The sequence below is a fragment of the Amborella trichopoda genome, chromosome 11, assembly GCF_054954075.1.
Source record: "Amborella trichopoda isolate Santa Cruz 75 chromosome 11, AtrichopodaSantaCruz75HAP2 v2.0, whole genome shotgun sequence".
In the NCBI taxonomy this organism is placed as follows: domain Eukaryota; kingdom Viridiplantae; phylum Streptophyta; class Magnoliopsida; order Amborellales; family Amborellaceae; genus Amborella; species Amborella trichopoda.
Genome location: NC_142346.1, coordinates 33,878,936 through 33,900,826, shown reverse-complemented (window position 1 = coordinate 33,900,826; position 21,891 = coordinate 33,878,936). Strand labels below are relative to the sequence as shown.

General features: G+C 41.4%; 1 protein-coding gene across 47 annotated transcripts in view; it reads right to left on the bottom strand.

Moving 5' to 3' along the window:
- Positions 1 to 21,891, bottom strand: part of LOC18436670 (RING/U-box superfamily protein) — a 93,881-nt gene that overhangs the window by 23,637 nt on the left and 48,353 nt on the right. For all 47 annotated transcript variants that reach the window (XR_016044668.1, XR_016044669.1, XM_088852170.1 and 44 more), the window contains 4 exons: positions 20,349 to 20,449; positions 18,807 to 18,872; positions 18,619 to 18,706; positions 220 to 280 (listed from right to left, as the gene is read on the bottom strand). Coding sequence is in view for 45 of the 47 variants with exons in the window: in XM_088852170.1 (XP_088708296.1) it covers positions 220 to 280; positions 18,619 to 18,706; positions 18,807 to 18,872; positions 20,349 to 20,449 (316 nt within the window). In the remaining 2 variants the exon portion in view is untranslated. The remainder of the gene's footprint in view (positions 1 to 219; positions 281 to 18,618; positions 18,707 to 18,806; positions 18,873 to 20,348; positions 20,450 to 21,891) is intronic.

Here is a 21,891-nt window from a genome sequence, read left to right as displayed (position 1 = left end):
TATATTACAATGTGCAACTTTAACATGTGAGAAATTTTAAGTTTGGAATATAAGACCATGAAAGCGTGGAATTTTTACCAAGTCAGATCATATCACCTAAAAACAAGCACCAAGAAACCTAGATAATAAGTCGAACAGAAAATTTTATAACCTCCAATTTTTTAACTGGTAGAACTTTTTGCAGATAATATAGTAGGAAAATATAACAGTAGAGCTTACTTGCAGAGGTGAGTTTGTGAAGTTAGCATATCCACATGGTTCACTGCTATTATTGCCCGATCTACAAAGGAAAATTCAATGAGAAATCAGTTCGTGTTTCAATAAAAAACCATGCACAGTATGGCCATCATATATAGGGATTCTAAGAGAAAAACATCTTCTACAACGAAACATTTGCAATATGCATGATACACTGAAAAGGGGCAATAAATGATGCGAGTTTATAATAATAGAAATATTAAAGCAAAGAAGAAGAGAAGTTCCCTAAGACATGTCAAATCACTTTTTTTCATTGGCATTGAGCAAAAAAAGTAACAAGCATGATTCAAATAAAAGCATGAAGCATCACATAAATTCAATAAAGTGCACTTTTTTGAAGGATCATTTAGATCTTCCACAAGAAAAAAAAACCAATCCAAGGAATGACGAGAAAGTTCTCAAGATATAAAACACGGTTGAGCAGTATTGCAGCTATTGCTAAAGCTAAGAGGCCATAAGGAGATCAGTAACATTGAATCAGCACAAAAATGGAAAAGATATCTCGAATGGTACTCTAATTTCTGTGGTCTACCATGAAGGCCATATCAACTGCTTGCAATTGAAGAAACAGCTCCAAATGTAGAAAAAAGCTGTTTTCGCTGCTATTGCAAGGTTCATGTAGGAAAACCCAAGCAAGAGAAAATTCCACTGAGCCCCAATCTTTCATAAACATGATTTTCCAAAAATCTTCTAAATATTGGGTGTTGAGCCATTAGAGGCCTTAGCTCCAGGTTTTCCCCCATGTGGTGTAGTCATGAGATATTGCACATCCCAGTGTTGAACGAGAGTGCAAATTGATAAAAAAATGGGCTCTATGTGGTTTCGAGCAGTCTGATGGTATACTCATTCTTTTATGATTGCTCTCAGGATGAGTATGATGTTGGACTCCAAGGATGAAAGAGGTGGTGTGTGTGAAATCCATGGATGAAATTATAGTTTCAAAAAGCCATCCACCAAGCACTCAGGCGGGCTAGGTAGACCTGGGTGCATCATCCAGGTCCTGGCAGACCAATTAGGCGGGCTATCCCTGGACGGGCGCCTAGGGACTGCACCAGCCTAATTGCAAAAATACCCATTGGGTGTGGCAATTTTGGTTTTTTTACTATTATTGTTATAAAAAATGCATGAATATGCATTTTTAATTCATGCAATCTTTATACAAAACCTGGACCTAAAACAGCAACCTGGACACCCCATGCCCCCTTCTGTGTTGGATATGAAGATTATCCAAAATCACCCACATAAGGAAATCCCATATTATGTGGGATTGGGATTTGATATTGATAAGTTTCTTAAAGGAAACAGAAATCCAAAAGATTAGGACTCTAGGATATATCTCTTGATTCTTGAGATATATGTAACATTTATAGGAAGTTTCCTATTTGATGTTGATTCCTAATCTTATATATATGAGATGAAAGTGCAAAGAATTCGTGTGCCCCATTTGGGTCACCATATTTGACAGGTGGCTTCCTCTAAAGAGAGAGGCATGACCTCCTCAGCATCAGTACGGCCTCCCTTAGAGAGAAGACAGTTTCATATGAAGAGAAAAATCACAGATGTGCCTCCTGTAGATTGAGAAGCTGGTTTCTTGTAGAGAAGCAATTCCCATGAACATTTTGGGTGGTTTCCCCTTTTAGTGAGAGAAAGTCTCGGTTGCTCTTAAGGTTCTCCTCCTGGACAGTGGTTTAGCTGTGGAATGGAGATGGTCTCTTCCTGGATAGTGGTTTAACTGTGGAATAGAGATGAGAGTTCAATGATGGTGTAGATCGGGAGACTTGGTCTAAAAACGTTTATTCGACTGGGTTTTGTCAATGGTTATAGAGGTAACTCTATATCCCAAAGTCTATAATGTAATTTTCATTGGTATAGTGAATTTCAGTTTGCGATGCCCGTGGATGTAGCCCTTTTGAGGTGAACCACGTAAATTTCTGTGTTCTTGTGGTGTGTGTTTCATGCTTTATTTCTCGTATTATGCTCTCTCCTATTTTGTTTCTAGCCGAATCAGTACACGATCTTGGTGGAATCCAACTTTGGGATTCATGTTTCCGCATCTAAGAGGGTTCTTAAATCCTAATGTTTTGAACCTAGGCCGTGCAGATCCCTTGGTGCACGCTTAGGGGCCACCTGACATTTTCTACAACATTGGATGAAATAGGACATTAGAGTAGGTATGAGTACACACTCCTAGGATGAAAGTGGCTAACAGAGCAGGTCTCTACTTGAATGAAAAAGGAAAGTAGAGCTAGTTGGAATGAGACTCTATATCCGACATGGTGCGATTCATAACCCACACTTTGGCGTGCAACTAGGCCTTGGCCAGATCGACTAGACCACCACCTTAGATTATACATGCTTAGTCCTTATCATAATTGTTAAAAGCATCCAAGACTCAAAAACGTTTTAGGAATCAAACGTGCAGAATAGTAACAACTAGAAGATTCATTTGGTCAGAAGAGTTGTTCACACAATGCATATCGCAAAAATCAAAATTCCTACCTTTTGGGAATCGAGCTTCAACCCAATTGGGATCAAGATTCCTACCTCTTTGGAATCATGTACCCAACCACTTGGAACGTCATAAATCATCAAGAAACTAGTTTCATAGGGTAAATGGTTTGAGGTTATGAAGTATCCTTAACCAAGGATTCCTTAGTAATGGAATTGATGCATTGAGTATGCTTAGCCAAGGTTCCCCTAGTATTGGGATTGAGCTCCTCAACAGCCCTAGCGACCCACTAATATTGAAATTGACATATTCAATGTCCTTAATCACGGTTCCCCACAGGTATTTGAATCAAGGTCGAGTGCCCCTTTGAGGTTTACTGAGGTTCCAGATTGAATAAAGAAAGTAAAAATTACATATTTTTTAGAATGATGTTATGTAGAGTTTGTATACCCCCTTAGAGTTCTGAGTCACCAATCATATATTAATTAATAATAGAACTTAAATAACACAATGTCTCACTACATCACTAGGAATTCATGTTTTTGTTTACAAAACATACAAATAATAACTTTTATATACTTGAAAATGACATTTTGCTTTTGAGGCCCTATGTTCGAATTCACAGGAATGGAATTGAACCCAATTATTTTCACAAGGAGCCAACATGTTCTAGCACTAGTAGAAAAGCAAGTTATGCAAAAAACCATAAATTTATTTTACAATGTATTACTTAGTTGACGTAATATGTACTTCGACCCCATGTTGATCGAATCATTGTTCATTGTACCTATGAACCGCGATGTTGTTAAATCTGGATTCCAAATAACTCAGATCGATATTCCTAAAAATTGGAAGTGAGATTCCTGGTTGATCGATTCACAATTTTGTGAACCTATGAACCACGGTATTTGATGTAGTGGGATATGGTTTCAAAAAAACGCGATCGAGATTCTATAAAGATGGAAGTGAGATTTCAAACTTTCAAGAATCAGCTCCTTTGAAGATTCATTGATCGAAGTACCGAATCAACATTCCAAAGTGGAATTGCCACCTATGGTAGAAGAATTTTTTTTGAGAACTGTTAACATTGTATTACTAAGAAAGTAAATGTTTACAAGTGGAGTGGAACTGAAAGCACCCTCGCAGGTGTCAATCAGTAAAAAAAATATATTAGTCATCCATGGTAAGATAGGCTTATAAGAACGCCCACTTTACAAGATATACAGTCAGATATACAAAATAACGAACGGAGCTGTCACATGCTCGTAAGAAGTGGGCTAACTAGTATGGCTGAGGTCCTGAACAAAGAAGGAGTTGGACCTAGCCTAGTTGTCAAAATCGATGCTAGCTCCCTCCTTTGCCAGAAGATCTGCGAGAGCATTGGACGTTCGCCAAGTATGCCTCCATGAGACGCTCGTACCCCTGTAGATATGGGTAATCTCATCAAAAATAGGTAATAGTTGCTAAGGTGGAGCGGACAAGCCTCTTGCCCAAGATATGGTGTTCAGGGAGTCTCCTTCCACAGTCAGAGTCTAAAACAAGCATGGCGTCAGTGGTACGTAAATTTCAAGAGACCCTTGCTCTTGCAAGGTTCTCTACAAATGAGGACTACTGTATATATCAAAAGGTCAGTGGGAGTGATGTGGTTTTTAGTTCGTTATATGTGGATGATAAGCTAATTGTTAGTAGCTCAATTGCCCTAATAGTAGAGAAGAAAAATTTTCTTGCACAACACTTCGATATGAAGGATCTTGGAGAAGCTTCATATGCGTTGGGCATCAAGATAATAAGAAACATAATAGAGGAAACTATCAAACTTTCAGGCAACCTACTACAAGAGGATACTGGAAAAGTTTGATATGATTGAATGTAAGCCTATGTCAACCCCAATTGACAAAAAGACGAAGCTCAGTAATAAAATGTATCCTACCGAAGATATTGATAAAAGGGCCATAGAGAGAGTGCATTATAGGAGCGCAGTTGCAGGAGGGATTGAGAAATCGCAAGCCCAGAAGTAGGGCCATTGATTCTGCATGTTGGGAATCCGAGGTCCCGAGGAACGCGGAGAAAGTGAAGAGGACATTTCGCTGGCAATCTCTGAAGACCCCCCCTGCTCCTGAAGGGTCGGGATTGCCTAGAGAGCAGCCATCAAAGTTGAGCTTGATGTTGCCCTCTGGTGGTGGTTGCCAATTACAACCTCATAAGGGTTTTGAGGGTCTGTGACAGAGCACGTTTTCCCATTGAGAAAGAAGAGCATTTTTAGAAATACCCGAGAAATTCTTGTGATTTGCCGCCCAGAAAGTGGTCAGCGAGATAACCTTGTGAAAGAAAGCAAGTGGTTGAAGCTGAACCCCATTGAAAATTCTGTTATTCCTTTCTAGCCAAAGAGTCCAAAAGGTGGCAGCCAATGTTGCCTTCCATAAGGATTTTCCCGCCAAAGGCCACTGTGCATCGAAGTTGAAAGAGATCAAAGCCTTAACTGTGGGTGGAGTAACCCATTGGAAACCGAAAAGTAGGAGCACTTGGGACCAGAGTTTAAGGGAGAAACTACAGTGAATGAATAGGTGGGGGTTGGTTTCCTCCTCACATAGACAGAGAGAACATCTGTTGCGGGTGGAGAGGCCTCTTTTTTGAAGTAGGTCAACTGTGAGGGCTCTTTGATAGCTGGCAATCCAGTTAAAGAACTGAATCTTTGGGGGGGCAATGGTGGACCAAACCTTGGACGAGGTGGAGGTTGGGTTGAGTGGAAAGGTTGGGGGTTAGATTAGACTATTGTAGGAGGTGACAAAGAAAGTGCTTGAGGGGGAGAGGCTCCAGACAATAGTATCGCTCCCCAGAAGAGGGAGGAAATGCAAGGAGAGTAAGCACAAGTTGCTGGAGCAGAGCACTTTCGTCATCCGAGAGGTTTCTTATAAGGGATGGACACCAGATTCTCCTTCCACCCGAGGATTTCTGCATATTCACTTTGAATCCTGTAGCTTTCTGGAAGCACAAGAGAAAGAGTTTGAGCGTGTTGATTTCCTTTCGGGAAGCGTCGAGGAAGACGAGGGTGTCATCCGCATATTGCAGATGTGACACCATTGGGCCCTAGCCCGGATTGGTAAAGGCGGGAAAGGGATCTAGAGAAGACTTCCGCTACAATGGCAAAAAGGAATGGGGAGAGAGGATCCTCTTGGCAGAGTCCCCTGTGAGATAGGGGAAGTAGCCTTTTGTGACCCATTGATGAGGATGGAGAGATGTGGATGAGAGTAACAACCAATCATCCAGTTCCTCCATCGATCCCTGAACCCCATTCTCACCATGATATTTTCCAAGAGAGACCAGTCAACGTGGTCATAGGCTTTCTCCCAATCTATTTTGGAGATTAAACCTGGTTTCTTAGCAAGATTCCTTGAGTGGAGGTACTCATTGGTCACCAGGACCCCATCCAAAATCTGTCTATTTTGAATGAAAGCTGATAGAGAAGGAGAGATGACAGTGGGGAGGACACGTTGAAGTCTAGAAGCAAGGACCTTGGCCAAAATTTTGTAGGTTGAGTTCAGGAGGCTAATTGGTCTGAAGTCCTTGATTTCCTTTGCCCCTTCGACCTTAGGAACCAGGGCGATGAAGGTGGCATTAATGGCTTTATGGATAATTCCCCTCTAGAAGAACTCCTCGAAGAAAACCAATAAGTCAAAACGGAAAGTGTTCCAGATGGTTTTGAAGGGTGCGATCAGGAAACCGTCTAGGCCAGGGGCTTTGTCTAAAGCAAGGGCTTTGATGGCATGTAAGATTTCAGTCTCAAAGAAGGGTTGCTCTAACGAGGCTGCTAAATCATCAGGGAGGAGCAGGAAATCTGGGTCAGCCATTCTTGGCCTTGGGCCAGCAGGGGCAGTATAAAGGGTTTGGAAGAACCCAATAATGGCCTGTTCGATTTCTGCTGGTTGGACCAAAAATATGTTGTTAACTCTGAGCAACGAGATGGAGTTGTCCCTTCTGCGACAATTGGCTATTCGGTGGAAGAAACTGGTGTTAAGGTCTCCCAATTTTAACCACTTTATCCTTGATCTTTGGAACCAGTAGATTTCTACTTTTTTCAAGCTGGACAGGTACTCAAGTTTGGTTTGGGTTATGAGGTTAAGTTCCATCCAAAGCTCTGGTTTCCTCTAGATGGTCAAGTCGTTGGATGGTGTCAAGGAGAAGAGATTTTGATTGGGAAAAATTGCCAGACAATGACTTACTCCAAGTTTTGAGGGAGGCTTTGAGAAGCTGAAGTTTAGTCTGAAGTCTGTAGCCTACTCTACCCCTAACCAGAGGTGAGAAGGAAGCCCACCAAGTGGTAGCAGAGAAAGAAGGGAAGGCGCTTCTAGCCAGGCTAGTTCGAACCTAAAAGGTTTAGGTTCTCTGTGAACAGTATTGGTATCCAGCAAGATGGGGCAGTGGTCAGAGGTAGGTTTGGGTAAGGCCAAGGAAAGGGAACCGGGGAAATACTCCTCCCAAGTAGTAGAGAAGAGGAAAGTGTCCAGTTTTGAAAGGGAGGGATTTGAGGAGTGGTTAGACCAAGTAAAGCGACTGCCTTGGAGAGGGGTATCGATGAGTTCATTTCTGGCAATGAAATCAGCGAAGTCCCTCATGTCCTGGTTTATGGAGTCGGAAACATTATGCTCGTAGGGCCATCTTGTCACGTTAAAGTCTCCTCCCAAAACCCACGAAGGGTGTGGGAGTGCAGCAACATGATCTAGTTCAGACCAAAAGTTGTGTCTGAGCGAGGAAGAGTTGGGCCCATAGACAGCCATGAATTTCCAAGGGAACCCGTCAGGGATGCTAGAAAGGAGGATGGTCACAGAAAATTCCCCCAAAAAAGAGGAGATGAGGGTGTGTTTTAAGGGATTCCTTACAACCCAGATGCCCCTCGAAGCTCCATTCGCCGATATAGCAACCCACTGGGTAGGCTTCTTGCCCCAAATTTGGCGAATGAGCTGCACAGTGGGCTCTAGTAGTTTGGTTTCGACAAGGGCTAGGATGGTGGGAGAATGTTTGAGAGAAAGATCTTTGACAGCATTCGTTTTGGACTGTTGACCCAGTCCTCTAATATTCCAAATGGGATAGAGGAGAAGAGGGGGGAGGAGGCCAACCAGCAAGACCTCCTGGGGCACGAAGTTAAAATAGCGAAAGGGGGATCCCGGAGAGGCTTGTCCTGAAAAGAAGGTGAAGAGAAAAGGCTGATGGGTTCTCTCTATCCTTTGGATCTCACCTTGACCTTGCTTTGTCCATCGGCTGTAAGAAACTTGTGGCTGGTCCTTCTGATCCGTCGTGGTGGAATCCCATGATCGTATACATTTCCTTCATTTTTTCATCGATGCTAATGTCCCTTGCTTCTTCTGCTACCCCTTCCCCAGAGCAAAGGGGTGTGGGAGGGTTAGAAGGCTGACTGAAATCTTCCGGGAAGTCAGCAATAGGAGCCGACTGCCTATTAGGATTGAAAGGGGGGTAGAGGTCAGAGGGTAAGTAAGGGAGGGGCTCAGGTGAAGGCACACACACTAGGGGAGAGGGGGGCGCAGAGAGAGGTTCAGGCGCAGGGAAAAGGGTGGAGGAGAGGGGTTCCACACTGGAAGGGGGGGAGTGAAGGTGGCTGGGCAACATAAGACGGATACAGCGGAGGGGAGGACTCCTGGTAAAAGGAAGGGGGTACATAGGGCCAGCTGTAAGCTGAAGGGTACGCTGAGTGCTGAACAAGGGGGGAGTCGAAATGGACGAGGGGAGATAGGTGAGGTAGTGGAACATCTGAACAGAGGAAAGGGTAGCGAGGAGTGAGGGGTGGGAAGATGGCCAACTGAAATGGAGGGAGTTAACCCTTGTGAAGCGAACCAGGTGGGGCGTGTAGGAAAGGTAAGGGGTCAACATGGAGGAAATGTAGTCAGGATCCGGGGGAGAAAGGTCCCAAGACTAGGTGGTCATGATGCCTTGGGGGAGACTATTTCTGTCCATAGAGAGCGAGAAAGGGTTGCCAGAAGGCCGCAAAGGGAAGAGGGACGGTGCAACGATGCCAGAGAGGCAGAGGGGGTGGTAGGTGATGGAGAGAGGAGGGCGAAGATGGGGCAGGACCCGGGAGGGAGGACTACAGGAAGGCAATGGCGGCAAGGAGCCCTTTTCCTTGACTCCTGAAAAAAGGATAGGAGGGCAGAGGTCCTCGAGTTCCTTGTCTGACAAGCCAAGAATAGAAGCAGGGGTCGGCGAAGGAACGAGGGGAGGGAAGGAAGAGGGACGAGACATTTCGCCAGAGGGGAGGGGTGGTGAAGACGGTTCTGGTGACTGATGGTCTGCAGGAGATAGAGGGTGACGGGAGTTGAAGGGACACGAGAAGGGGAAGGAGGTTTCGAGAAAGAAGGGTCCGGGTCAGAAAACAGGCCAGGAGGGAGAGAAAGAGGGAGGAGATCGCTACGGGCCTCCTTACCGGGTCGAGGGGAAAGAGTAGGTGAAGCGAGAATAGACGGGCTAGTGGGGGCCTGGTCGCCACAAGACTGGTCAGAAAGAGGTGGCGACTGAAACTGCTGAGCTGAGGACGGGAAGGGCAGAAGGTCTCAGTGGCGGATCCTGGTAGCAGACGGGTCTGGAGGCATTCGTCGTCTTCTTCTCAGCTGCTCCTTCTTGGATACCAAAGTCCAGGAAGTAGGCTGCTTATCCTGTACTTTGCAAGAGCAACTTGGTGAAGGAAGTGAGGAGAGGGAAGAGAAGGGAGGAGAGGCCTAAGACCGAGAAGTCGAGATAGGAAAGTAAAGGTCGTCAATCTCAATCCACAGGGTTTTGGGGAGAAAACTGGGGTCCAAAACTTCCACCATAACTCAAATTGAACCCAGCGGAAGGGTTTCAATCGAAATCTAGTGGATCGAAATGAGGGAACCATAGGCACTCACAAGTCGTCGGAAAGTGACAAAGGACCACGCTAGAAGGGGGATGTGGCTGAAGGTAATCCATACCTTTTGTTTCCTAAAAGAACCCTCAGAAGGCGACCAGGCCCTAAGAAGACAGCGGGCTCCATGGAAGGAGAAAGAGTTGGAATTCTTTAGAGCAAGCTGGGCAAGATTCGAGGAAGGAAAGGAGAAGAGAATATCACCTTTAGCAAGGAGATTGCAAGCGATATTTGGATCCCCCCAATGTTTTTGAGCAGTTATTTCAATCCCTCTAATGTTATATCGCCCAGCTGGAAAGAACCAATAAGGGCTGTGAGAAGCTTGGGCTTAGACTTCGAAGTCTCAGCTGAAGGGATGGAGATGCAGAAAGGGAGGAAAGGAGACGCAGTTGGTGTAGGTGAAAGTTGCCACTGCTGATGGGGTAGCTGAGGGGGGTTGCTGGGTTCAAAGACCGGCTTGGGGAAGGCAGCCACCTGAGAATAGGAAGGCTGAGAAGAGGGATGGGGGAAAGGATGCGATGTAGAGAGCAAAGATCTGGATGGAGGAGGGAGAGAAGGAGAGGGCGAGGAGGTTCTGGGGTAGAGATTGTAGATGTCGTTCTAAGATCTGGGAAGAGGGAGAGGAGGGCGAGAGAGAGGACAGGGGCGAGGGAGAGGAGGACGAGGGCGAGAGCGAGGAATCAAAGTTTCTCTTTCTTGTTTTTTTTTTTTTTTGAAACTATGGTCTATGACACATCACCATTTCACAGGTACCCAATATTGGTCGGGAGTGGCCTAGAGAGACTCTCTACATCTTGTCTTTGCAATTGACCTGCTGGTCACTTGGAAATTGTGGCAGCGCTACGGTTCTTCTATTCTTGGATAGCTTTGACATGCCAATAAAGAGCCCCTTGCATGTGAGACATGTTGGTCAGGAGTGTGTTGAGTTGGTTTGATGTTTAGAGTGTGGTTATAGGGTAGTTATGAAACGTTTAATTGAGATTATGTTCCATTGCGAGCAAATCTCCAAAGGGTAGCGCAATCTTCCAATGGTTTTTAAATGGTTTTTCTAGGGTTTCTAGAGAAATGAAAGGAGGTTTTATTTTCTTAAGTTGGTGTACAAAATAATTGTTCTAAATCATAGTTCATTTTGGACAATATTAAAAAATTCAGCCACCTAAGAAGCGGGAAAGCCAAAATGCCTAGGTGCCCACTAGGCGAGCTTCCTAGGCGTCTTGTGTCTAAGTGCCCACTTCGGCGACGCTTAGATGTGGGCTGGCTGAGGAGAGAAATAGGCCCTCAGCTAGGACTATTTTGGTATTTTTCCCACTAACGTGTTTTAGAGAGAGAAAAACTCTCACAAAAACAAGATTTTGAAATTTTTCTCAAGATCGAAAAAATATTTTAACATTTTCAATTTTGTGCAAAATTGAAAGATACACTTCCCGATAATTATTGGACCTTGGGGTAGTGGCAAAAGAGAACCTTTGACAAAACAAATGAGTAGTAATTATATTCACTTAGTGGCATAAGTAGTAATTTCTAGAGCCTTATATGTCTTTTCCTTCACTTACAGTCTTTTATAATAAATGGCCATGATTAGATTAGTTGGATAGCCAAGATTAAGTCTTGTTTAGGGTTTTTTTTATATAAAAGATGCACTCAAAGATAATGGATCATATTATGGGCATTTATTCAAAACCCCAAAGCAGCAATTGCTCCTTCTTTATCTTCTGATTTTTGCATTTTTCTCTAGGTTTGGACTTCCCTATCTTCTTTTTTCTGCTAAACATTAGTCCAAGCTACTAGGTCTGCACCAAGTTTGTATCAGAGCCTAACGATAAGTACAGATGGTATTGTAGCACAGTAGTATAGCACGTTACTCAATGTTTCAAATCTCGTCAAGGTAGGACCATTTAAAATTTTGAAGAAGATTAATGATAATGCCTACAAATTCAAGCTTCCTAGCCCCATATTCGCATTTCCAATGTTTTTAATGTTAAGCATCTCATTCCATATTGTGGTGATACCTCTGACAATGAGCTATCGAATTCAAGGGCAAATTCTTTTGAGAAAGGTGGGACTAATGCACCCCAGAATGCTGCTCTCGAGTATCTAGATAAGAGAAACAAGCTTGAAGTTTACAAGAGGAATTGTAGAAGGGCAAACTAGTCATTAAATATGCCCTTTAATGTATTTTATTTATTTCTTGAGTCATTTTATTCACTTAGGGGCATAAATAGTAATTTCTGGAGTCTTTTATATATTTTTATTCACTTAAAGCCTTTTGTAATAAATGGTCATGACTAGATTAGTTGCCTGACCAGGCTTAAGACTTGTTAGAGTTTTCTTATATAAGAGATGTACTCAAGCATAATGGATCACGTTATGGACTTTTATTCAAAACCCTAGAGTAGGAAGTGTTCCTTCTTTATCCCTAGTTTTTGCTTCCATCTCTAGTTTTGGATCTTCCATATCTTCTTCTTTGCTAACCGTAGCTACTTGATATATGCGCCAAGGTGCAAATTGGAATTTTAGGGGCTCTTTAGTGGGCTATTTTTGCGGGCCATCTATGGGCCACGAAAATTCCAAGTGGAGGCCAAATGGACCCCTCCGGAAATGAGGGCCACAAGCAATCCAAGGGCGCAATGAAAGTGGTTGGAAGGTTTTTTTTCCATGGGGGATGCATGCTTCTCAATTTAGACCTAGAATTTTTATAGGAAAAATTTCGTATAGAACCCTGATACCTCGTATTATTTCATGGTTTCTTTCAAGCGGCATAAGAAAATCCCTAAGGATTTCACCGTACCCCCTCATCTCTTATGTCCCTCTTTTATTGACTTTTGACCATAAAAACTAGCCCCAACAAATCTTTTTATATCATTTTATCTCAAAAATATTTAACCCTATTTTTCCCTTTCCACCATTAAAAATGTTTTTGGGTTAAAATGGTATAAAAAGATTTATTGGGGCTAATTTTTATGATCAAAAGTCAATAAAAGAGGGAGATAACAGATGAGGGGGTACGGTGAAATTTTTAGGGATTTTCTTATGCCGCTTGAAAGAAAAACGGAAGGAGGGTCTACCATGAAATAATACGAGGAATTAGGGTTCTATAAGAAATTTTCCCTTTTTTATATATTTCTTTATGTGACTAGGATTTACTTTGCCAAAAGTTTGAGAAGTCTAAGGATTAGATCATTCGAATTTGGAAAACTGGTTACTTACAATCCATTTTGATTTAGAGAATACAGTAGGAGGATCTTGGAATCCAACTAGGATTGGAAGAATGATGGGACAAAATCTACAAGGGATAATGGCGTATTCACCTTGATCCATGATGACCTACCAAGGGATGGATGCCTGGGATTCGCCACTCCCCTCCAACAGATCTCCTATTAACGATAGAAGTCTAATATCAATTCAAATGGTGGAACTCAAGAATATAAGGGGGTAATACAAATGAATGACCATAAGTGTGAGGAATCTAGGGTTTCTTCCTTGGTTACCAGGATATGCTATGGAGGGTCCACTTCCGCTCTAGAAGATCGATCCTGCATTGTGAGACAAGGGATCTAGATTCTGGATGATTCCTTGATATTTGGAATCTCGATTCAGAAATTAGGGAACTTGATTCTAAGTAAATGGGATCCAAATCCCTATGCCAAAAATCATGGTTTCATGATCAAGAGGAACCACAATTCCATCAACTTGGAATCGAGTATCCTATACTTTGGGAGCGAGTGTCACCAGGAAAGTTTTTTGTTGCATATAAAATGGGGGCGGATCTCTAATTTTTTATGACCTAAAAACATTTTGAATGCCATGATTACCTACATGCTCTGTAGTACACAGCTATGCACACCTTTTGAAATGTGACTTATAATCTAATTTAAAAGAAAGGCAACAAGAATGCGCAAGGAGAGAGAAGGAAGACGTTGGGAGGAGATACAAAAGTTAATTGTATAGCGATTATATTGAGAAGTGAGATCACAATCAATATGCTTCACCTCCCAAAGCAACTTCTGTCGCTCAAGTGTTGGTAAACCAATTCAAGCCACTCATGGGGTTGTCTTATGGGTGATGAAGTAACTTTGGAGAGTCATGAGGAAAATTATATACGGCCATATTTTTCCCTTTTTCTTGTTTTGCAAAGGAGAGCTTAGCTATCACAACATTTCTTTTTCTCTAAAACAATGTATCGCAGCATTCTTAAATGTAATCATCAACCGATATTCGAGTGGGAGCCATCTATCCCAACTGAGTGGAGCCAAAAATGAGGATGTGTGCAAACATAATCATACTATTGTGGTAGGTGTGAAATTTCTGTAATAGACCAACATGGGTAGTTTATGAAATTGGAAAAGGTTAAACATATTGGTCATTGGAAATCGCTTCCAAATTAGAATACATGGGAAAAAGTGAACTTAAGCGAACTCGGTCCTAATAACGGCAGGACCCGAAAGCCAGGGATCGCAATCCCTTCCCCAACCATGTTCAGACCCGACTGCAGACGTTCGAGCTCACCTCGCACCACACTTCTGCTCTTGATCTCGGTTCTCCTCCCTCTCCCATTCTGAGTAACAATGGTTTCGTCTTGGGGTGACATGTGACCCATAGAGGGATGAGGCTGCAATCCATGGACAAAACGTGATGGGAATAAAAGATGGATGAAGAAGGTTGATTCCTTGAATCAGCATGCAAGCATCTATGATTTTTTTCATCTCCAAGTGATCTTCGGCTTTCTTCACGGCAAATAAAGTTGATGGCTTCTATTATGAGATGAAAATGATCATGAAGAAAATATTTCTAGAGCAGGGTCATGGGGAACAAATAAGTTCCTGCAGTGAAGAAGGTGAGGCATGAAAGAGACGATGGTACGTTAAGGCCAAGACAAAAATCAGCACAGTAGCATGATGATGGTGCTAATCCTGGTTCAAGTAACAACCATGATGAAGGCAACTTAGAGTTTGGCTCACAGCATCCTGTGCTTAACAAGTGATTGCTATAGTTGCAGCAGACAATAGGAAAATTTGGGGGAAATTCAACCACAAACGATGGGTGAAAACGCCAGAAGAAGATATGTTGTCTTCAAGCTTGCATTAGGATTGGCAATGGGCCAGGAGTCCCAACCCATCTCCGTCGGTACGACCTTGAAAAACTAGGGCCTAACCTAGACCTGGGCCATGGCCTCTTTGGGTTGGGCCAGGCTTGAGCCTGCTGTATAGGGACTAGAGTCGGCTAGGACAAGGGTTGGCCCAACCCATGCCTGGCCTGTGGCCAGCCCTATCCTGCATTTGGAACACTGACAAAGGGATCGCAAGGCATTAATGGCAGCTAACATAACCAACACTTCATCCCTGATATGGGAAGGTACAGTAGGCCTCCTTAAATGAAAAACAAAGGAAGAAAGTTCCCCAAGTGTAGTGTAGCTGCAAAACATGGTAGAGAAAAGTGTTCTTTACAGCCTATATTGAAACATGCGCGAAGAGAGTTTGCTTCTCAATGGGCTGTTGTGCATGCTAGATAGAGGAAAGATGTCCTCTATGGCTTAAAACTAAAGATGATTTTCAAGGACTGGCACATTAGAAAAAAAATCAGAGTTACTAGAGGTGCATGCGAAGAAACAGGCCAAGATATTTGACAGGTTGTGCATGCACGAGGAATAAGAATCCCCAGAGTTGAAATGAAGCCCTAGACAGGATGGGAAAATTGATGAGCCATGTCTATAATAGTTCTTGAATTAATTCTGAGTTGAGTGGGCAACTTCGTCTCGTTCGGTCCACCACTAGTCCATGGAGATCAAGTGCGGGTGTACCAAGTCTGCAGGAGGTGACACCAGCAACTCTTGCAGGTAAGTTGTTTTGTTGTTTTTGTTTGTTCTTTGTGAGCATGGTGAAAACGTGGCAGCAAACAGATCATAAGAGAATGTCGGTGTTTAGTTTTATTTTTTATTTTTGTTTTAAAACATATATGGAAGCATATGGTATCACATGTAAAGCAAGCTCGCCAGTAGGAGCAATAGAAGTTGTTTGAATTCGATACTCGGCAAGCATCACCAGTAACTCTTGCAGGTAAGTTGTTGTGCAGGAGGTGACACCAGTAACTCTTGCAGGTAAGTTGTTTTGTTGTTTTCGTTTGTCCTTTGTGAGTGTGGTGAAAACATGGCAGCAAACAGATCATAAGAGAAAGTCAGTGTTTAGTTTTATTTTCTATTTTTGTTTTAAAACATGTATGGAAGCATATGGTATCACATGTAAAGCAAGCTCGCCAGTATGAGCAATAGAAGTTGTTTGAATTCGATACTCGGCAAGCATCACAATAACTAACACCAAATGCCAAAGATGTCAGTGAAAGAAGCAAGATTCTTTGAATAGGGCACTCAATAATTAACCAATTGTTGGAAATCAGCTAGCTAATGAAGGACTTCTCCATTGTTGTGCAAATCTTTTCCTAAAAAGAGTGAAATGAAATTCTTCAGAACAGTGGTTAGGGATTTCGGGAGTTCGTATTTCCACAATAAGCTCAATAAATAAATGATATATTCCATCAATCAGACAGCTGAAGGGATGTGCCAAAATGGTTCTAAATTCAATAAGTGGGTGCCAAGGGAAAAAATGGTCTACCGTTTCTTCACAGTACCTTGATATACTCTACTTCTATAAATCCAAATACAGTTTTTAGTAAGGCAATTAAAATTGATTTATGAGAACCAATAGAAAGGCTCAATCTTGAATGTAATACAAGTTTTCCAGGCCATAGTTGCACGAATCTTGTATTGGCCAGCATTCCGGCTTTCAAAACATTTTTCAACCTCAAAGAGTCCTTGGGGTAAATCATCTACTTCATGCTACAGCTCGACTGCTCCCACATTATATGGCCAGTTGATGATTAGAACTAAAAATGGTACTAGACCTTTCTCATAGAGACACTCTAATGGATCAACATATCCAACACATTATATGCAAAATTCAGAGCAAACATGAGAATAGAAGCTGCAGACCAAATAAAGGCATAACCAAGGATTTGGCTGAGCCACCCCTTTGTCACAAATCAAGGCAAGTTCGAGGAGCAACCCTCGCTCCAACATCATGCAATTTTTAAGAACTGTATTATCTTAACCTTTAAAAAAGTGCAGCATTTGAAATGAGACAATCTCCCCACAATATAAAAAGTTGAAATACACCGTTCTTTCTTTCATTCTTTTTTTCTAAGAGATTACAAGTTCCGATACATCCTCATGATAGAAAACACAACCTCAAGTATGCACATAAACAGCACCTACGTAACACATGAAATACAAAATAGACTTTTTTTGGATCGACAATCATATCACTCTTTATGTCAATATTTTGTAGTTCCAAGCAGTTTGTTCCTACAAGGGGTTCTTTGTTATTGTATCTTACTTTTGCTACACATACTAGATTAATGAAATAGGTCAATGATTATTCCCCAACTTTTCCCATTTTGTTAATACATTCATAGATCCAGTTAATTGAACAAAATTTTCTAAAAAACCATTAAGAGCACCTACATGAGATCACAAACGATACATATCACTCGGCATTTCAACACGGATAAGTTGACTTAGACTCGGCCGAGTTGCTCAGCCTAGGCCATGTGCTGAGGAGAATACCCATATACCCCTCGAGTACATGGGCAATGCAAATGGTAAAAGGGCAAGTAATGTCCATACCCACCCGAGTATTATAGAACTCATGAGAGTAAGCCCGAGTTCTATGGTACTCGGACGAGAGTAAGCCAGAGTTCTATGGTACTCGGACGAGAGTAAGCCAGAGTTCTATGGTACTCGGGCAAAAATTGGGCTCTTTCTCTCTCTCTCTCTCTCTCTCTCTCTCTCTCTCTCTCAATAGGGGCTCTCTCTCTCATGGACAAGCAGCAGTACAACTCTCTCTCATAGATGAGCAGCCAGGTACTCTCTCCCTCTGAAGGGGGGCAGAAATATGCCCCATTTTCATCTCTCTCTAAAAAGGGGCCAGAAATCTGGCCCATTTTTCATCTCTCTGTCTCTCGCTCCAAAAGGTGATCCACCACTGATTTCCATCACTGCCACCCAAATGGGCACACAGCATATCAACAGGTCAAGAAAGGTCTCAACAATCAATGGGTTTCTCAAGAATTGAACTGCATCACTATATAACCAGTCCATGGCACAAAAAAAGACAGAAGACGGTGAAAATGGAAAAGGACTCACGAATTGAGCAAAAAAATGGAGGAAAGAAGGAAGCTGAGAAGTGGATTTTAGAAATCAGGTGGTAATTTGGGTTGGGTCTTGAGACATCATGGATCTCTAAGAAGAGAGATTGGCCCTTTCTAGGTGGAGACAGAGATCCCTTACAAAAGAGACAGAGAGAGATGAGTGTGTGTGTGAGAGAGACAGAGATGCATGTGAGAGAGGGAGGGAGAAAGAGAGAGATGCATGGCCAACTATCCCTCTCCCTTTTGGTGATGTGCAGAAAGCTCTCTCTTTCTTGGGCACATGGTCAATGCACTCCCATCCATTTTAAAATTATTTTTATTTTTTCATTTCTTTTTTTCTTTTCTTTTTTTGTTTCTCTTCTTTTGTAATTGTGTACTGCTCGGACGAGCCCACTCAGATTCACCTGAGTAACTCAGCTTGGGCCAAGGCCAAGTCCATGACCTTAGCCAAGTTTTCAACCACTGATATCACTTATTCCTATGATACATAAGTTGCAATATATGTACTGATAATAGATGCACTTTCTTCTATTTTGAAGACCTTTAACGAGGCAAATGGAATCCAAATTTTCTGCATTCTGATATGAGTGCTCAGCACCTTGTGAGTTTGGATAAATTTTCTAAATATACTGCAGACCTTAATAGATAAGAATTTTAGAGCATCTATGTGTGTGGGCATGCACGTATGCATTAAGAATTTTAGAGTATGTATGTGTGCACGCATGCATACATGCATACCTACATACATGCATGCCTGCATGCATGCATAATCACCTTGAGCTTTATACTCTAAATAACATGTAATGGGCATATGTAGCATTACCAAATTCTCTATTATCCAACTTTACAATCCATTCCTGAATAAGATCCGGTAATGCTTTCCCCACTTGCTGTATACATCTTCTTGTAATCTGTAGAACAAAAAAAGCAGACGTGGCCCAAGTCAATATGACTATCTGGAAAGAAGTAAAAACAAGGTAGGCCTAAAAAACTACAGGAGGAAATGCTTACATCTTGCTCATGGATGTTTCTTCCGTGAGTTGACCCCGGAATGCTAGTAATTCTGTGCTCAGAAAGCTGTGCAGACATACCACATTAAAGCATTTTTACGAAAGTGACCAATGAGAAAACGACATGCCCAAATTTGAAGATTAAACTATATCCAGCATCAAAGGTTTTTGTGTCTAAAGTTCTTATATGATCAACTCAACAGCCTACTGTCCAAAATTTTCCATATGCTTCTTTTTTATTCCACAATGACAAGCAAAAAAGGTTATTCATCAAAAACAAATTGCCAAACAAAAACTTTTGCCTAAGACCTGTATGTAAGAAATGACTAGCATATATCAATGTGAGCATATGGCTAATGGAAGAGAACAGAGAAGCGCATAATTATGCTCCGAAGCAAAGTACAAACTACAAAACTTAAGAAACAGAACAATATGAGGATCACATCATTCATACAGCAAACATTAATGATGTCACTTTTCAAAAAAATAATTAATGCGTTCGTTAATTGATATTGCACAAACTCGTTAACTATTCAAAGTTTGCCAAAATAACTCATCTTGAATCAGGAATTCTGATTTTCTTTGTAAAAGCCTTCTGAAACTCCATAATAAGAAGGGATTGACCTCACATTTCATATGTATGAGAGAAATAGAGTTCAGGATTACACTATTCCGCTCATATCTATGGAACCCAAAGATGTAACAATGAGAATTTAAGAAGAGGGGCAAATCAGTAGTAGTTTATTTTGATCTAAAGAATATGAATCATTTTGAAACATCAGATCCAGGGTACTTCTACACAGACCCAAAGTCACACATAAGTGCAAATTTGAGAAATTCGAAACATAACCACGAAACTTGTTTCAACTGTGATCACCACAGTGAGAGAAACAAAAAGCACATATGGAATTAGGACTTGATGGGTTCATACAGATTCATACATGTAACCATTGTTTTTAAAATCTGACTTCGTTCAGGACTGGTCATGGTTCCAAGCCAAGTTCATAATTACATCCCGCTGAGTCGCAATAGGACAGCTAAGATGGAAAGGGTCAGGCAAGTCTTGTGTCAAACCACGAGATTCAACAGGTTGCCGAGCCAATTCGACTCAGGTGAATCCCTAGTCGAGTCAGCAAGTTTTGAAACACTGCATGCGACCATATTCAACAAATATGAAGAGCAATGATGTCAGCAAGATGCTTGAAAGACTAAGAGAAGATTTTGCTTTAGACGCAACCTCAACAAAGAACAAAAATCCAAAGGTCTAAAACATGAACTGCGGCTTAAACCCCAAAATAGCTCTAAGAACATGCAAACTAAGGAGAAAGCACTGAAATCATTTCTCACTGTTAAGAGAATGAAGCATTATGGTTTATATGTGAAATACATATAGCTAAAAAGGCAAGAATTCTCTCATATGACTACAGGTGGATATTATGACAAGGATATTCATACACACAGAAATTCCATTATTTAACTTTCCTTTCATTTTACAACTAATAAGCCTGAAATAGGGACACTATTTTAGCAGCATAGTGCATACCGGTTGGAGAGTTGTAGGATTGCATATAAAGTGGATCCCATCTGCAATGAAGTTGTGTGCACGCCAATATGCTCCACAAAATATTTTTGCACATCCCAAACCTGTGCACACAAAACACCAGAACCATGTTTAGAGCCACTTCTTTATTGGAACCATAAGAGTTCACTATGCCTATAGTTTACCATGCCAATGCTTTTGAAACAAGAGTTTCCTCCACATCCTCAAATTTTACCACAACTATGTTTAAATCATGTAGGATACTCGCAATCATTCAGAGTTAGATCAATGTGGTTCTTATGCCTATGATAAACATTACAGGATGCTCTCGAAATGGCATGCATCGGTTCCAGTTTACCCAATAGAGTTGCAATTATTGGTATACTTCTCCTGGCACATACATATGAAATAAGCACACTAACACAATGATTAGATCATGAGTCACTTTATGGAATAATATTACTATCTTGCTCCTATTCAATTGAATATTTATTTCTAATATTTAGAACCACAGAAGACTACACTTGTTATCAAACAAAGAAAAAAGAAATTGCTTCCGAAATTTCTGAGTGAAGAATTACTATCGCACCTTATGGTAAACTCAGCAGTCGTGACTACAATGGGGTTATGCTTAATTTTTCAAACAATAAACTACAAAGAAGAAAAAGGAAAAAGAAACCAATATGCATGAAATGCCTCTTCCAAAGGGTTACAAAAGTATCCAATTTTTGAAGGATTAATTATTTAAATTTTAGAAAGAATAACCCATGAGACACTTCTTTCCAATTTTTATGCCCTTTAATTACAATTTTTATTTAATCTTCACCGCTTCCAAATTTCTTTGTGTTACTCTTTTTTTTTTTGGGGTGGGGGGGGGCAGGGGTTGGGGTGGAGTGGCGGGGAGGAGAGAAGGCTACTTGGGGAATATTTTTCTCTTCAACAATTAATCTATGAAGTATATATATAGAGACAAGCATTTCTTCATTTTCCAGTTAGATCCTCGTATGAAAATGTTAAAGCCATAGGGGGGAAAAAAGGCTCCTCAGTTAAAAGAAAGTTATTTTAAAGCAAATATAGGTAATATGGATGGTCTTTTATCAATCCAAATAAATTGTTAAAGAATCTAGAGCGAAAAGAGAGGAGAGAGATATATATGAGAGACGTGAGAGAGAGAGAAGAGACAGAGATATGGGAGACATGTGAGAAAGAAAGAGATGTGAGGTTCAACACAAAATCCTCACGCACCTCTTAAACTACATATATATTATTAAAAAAAAAATGAAAGGGCAAAACTGGCCATTTAAAATATGAAAGGGCACTTAGGTCCTAGAACTTAGATAAAAGGACTATTAGCACTCCTCAAACTGGAGCACAAACGTCACCCATGCCTAGCTTGGAACAAGTTGTTTGGAACATAATAAGATCGAGGCCTATGGGAAAGATGTCTTCCAATTGATCCTTAGATTTCACGTCTGGAGTAGATGCTTACTAACAACTTTCTCTGGTATAAAATAACAGCCGAGTTCAATGTGCTTGGTCTAATCAT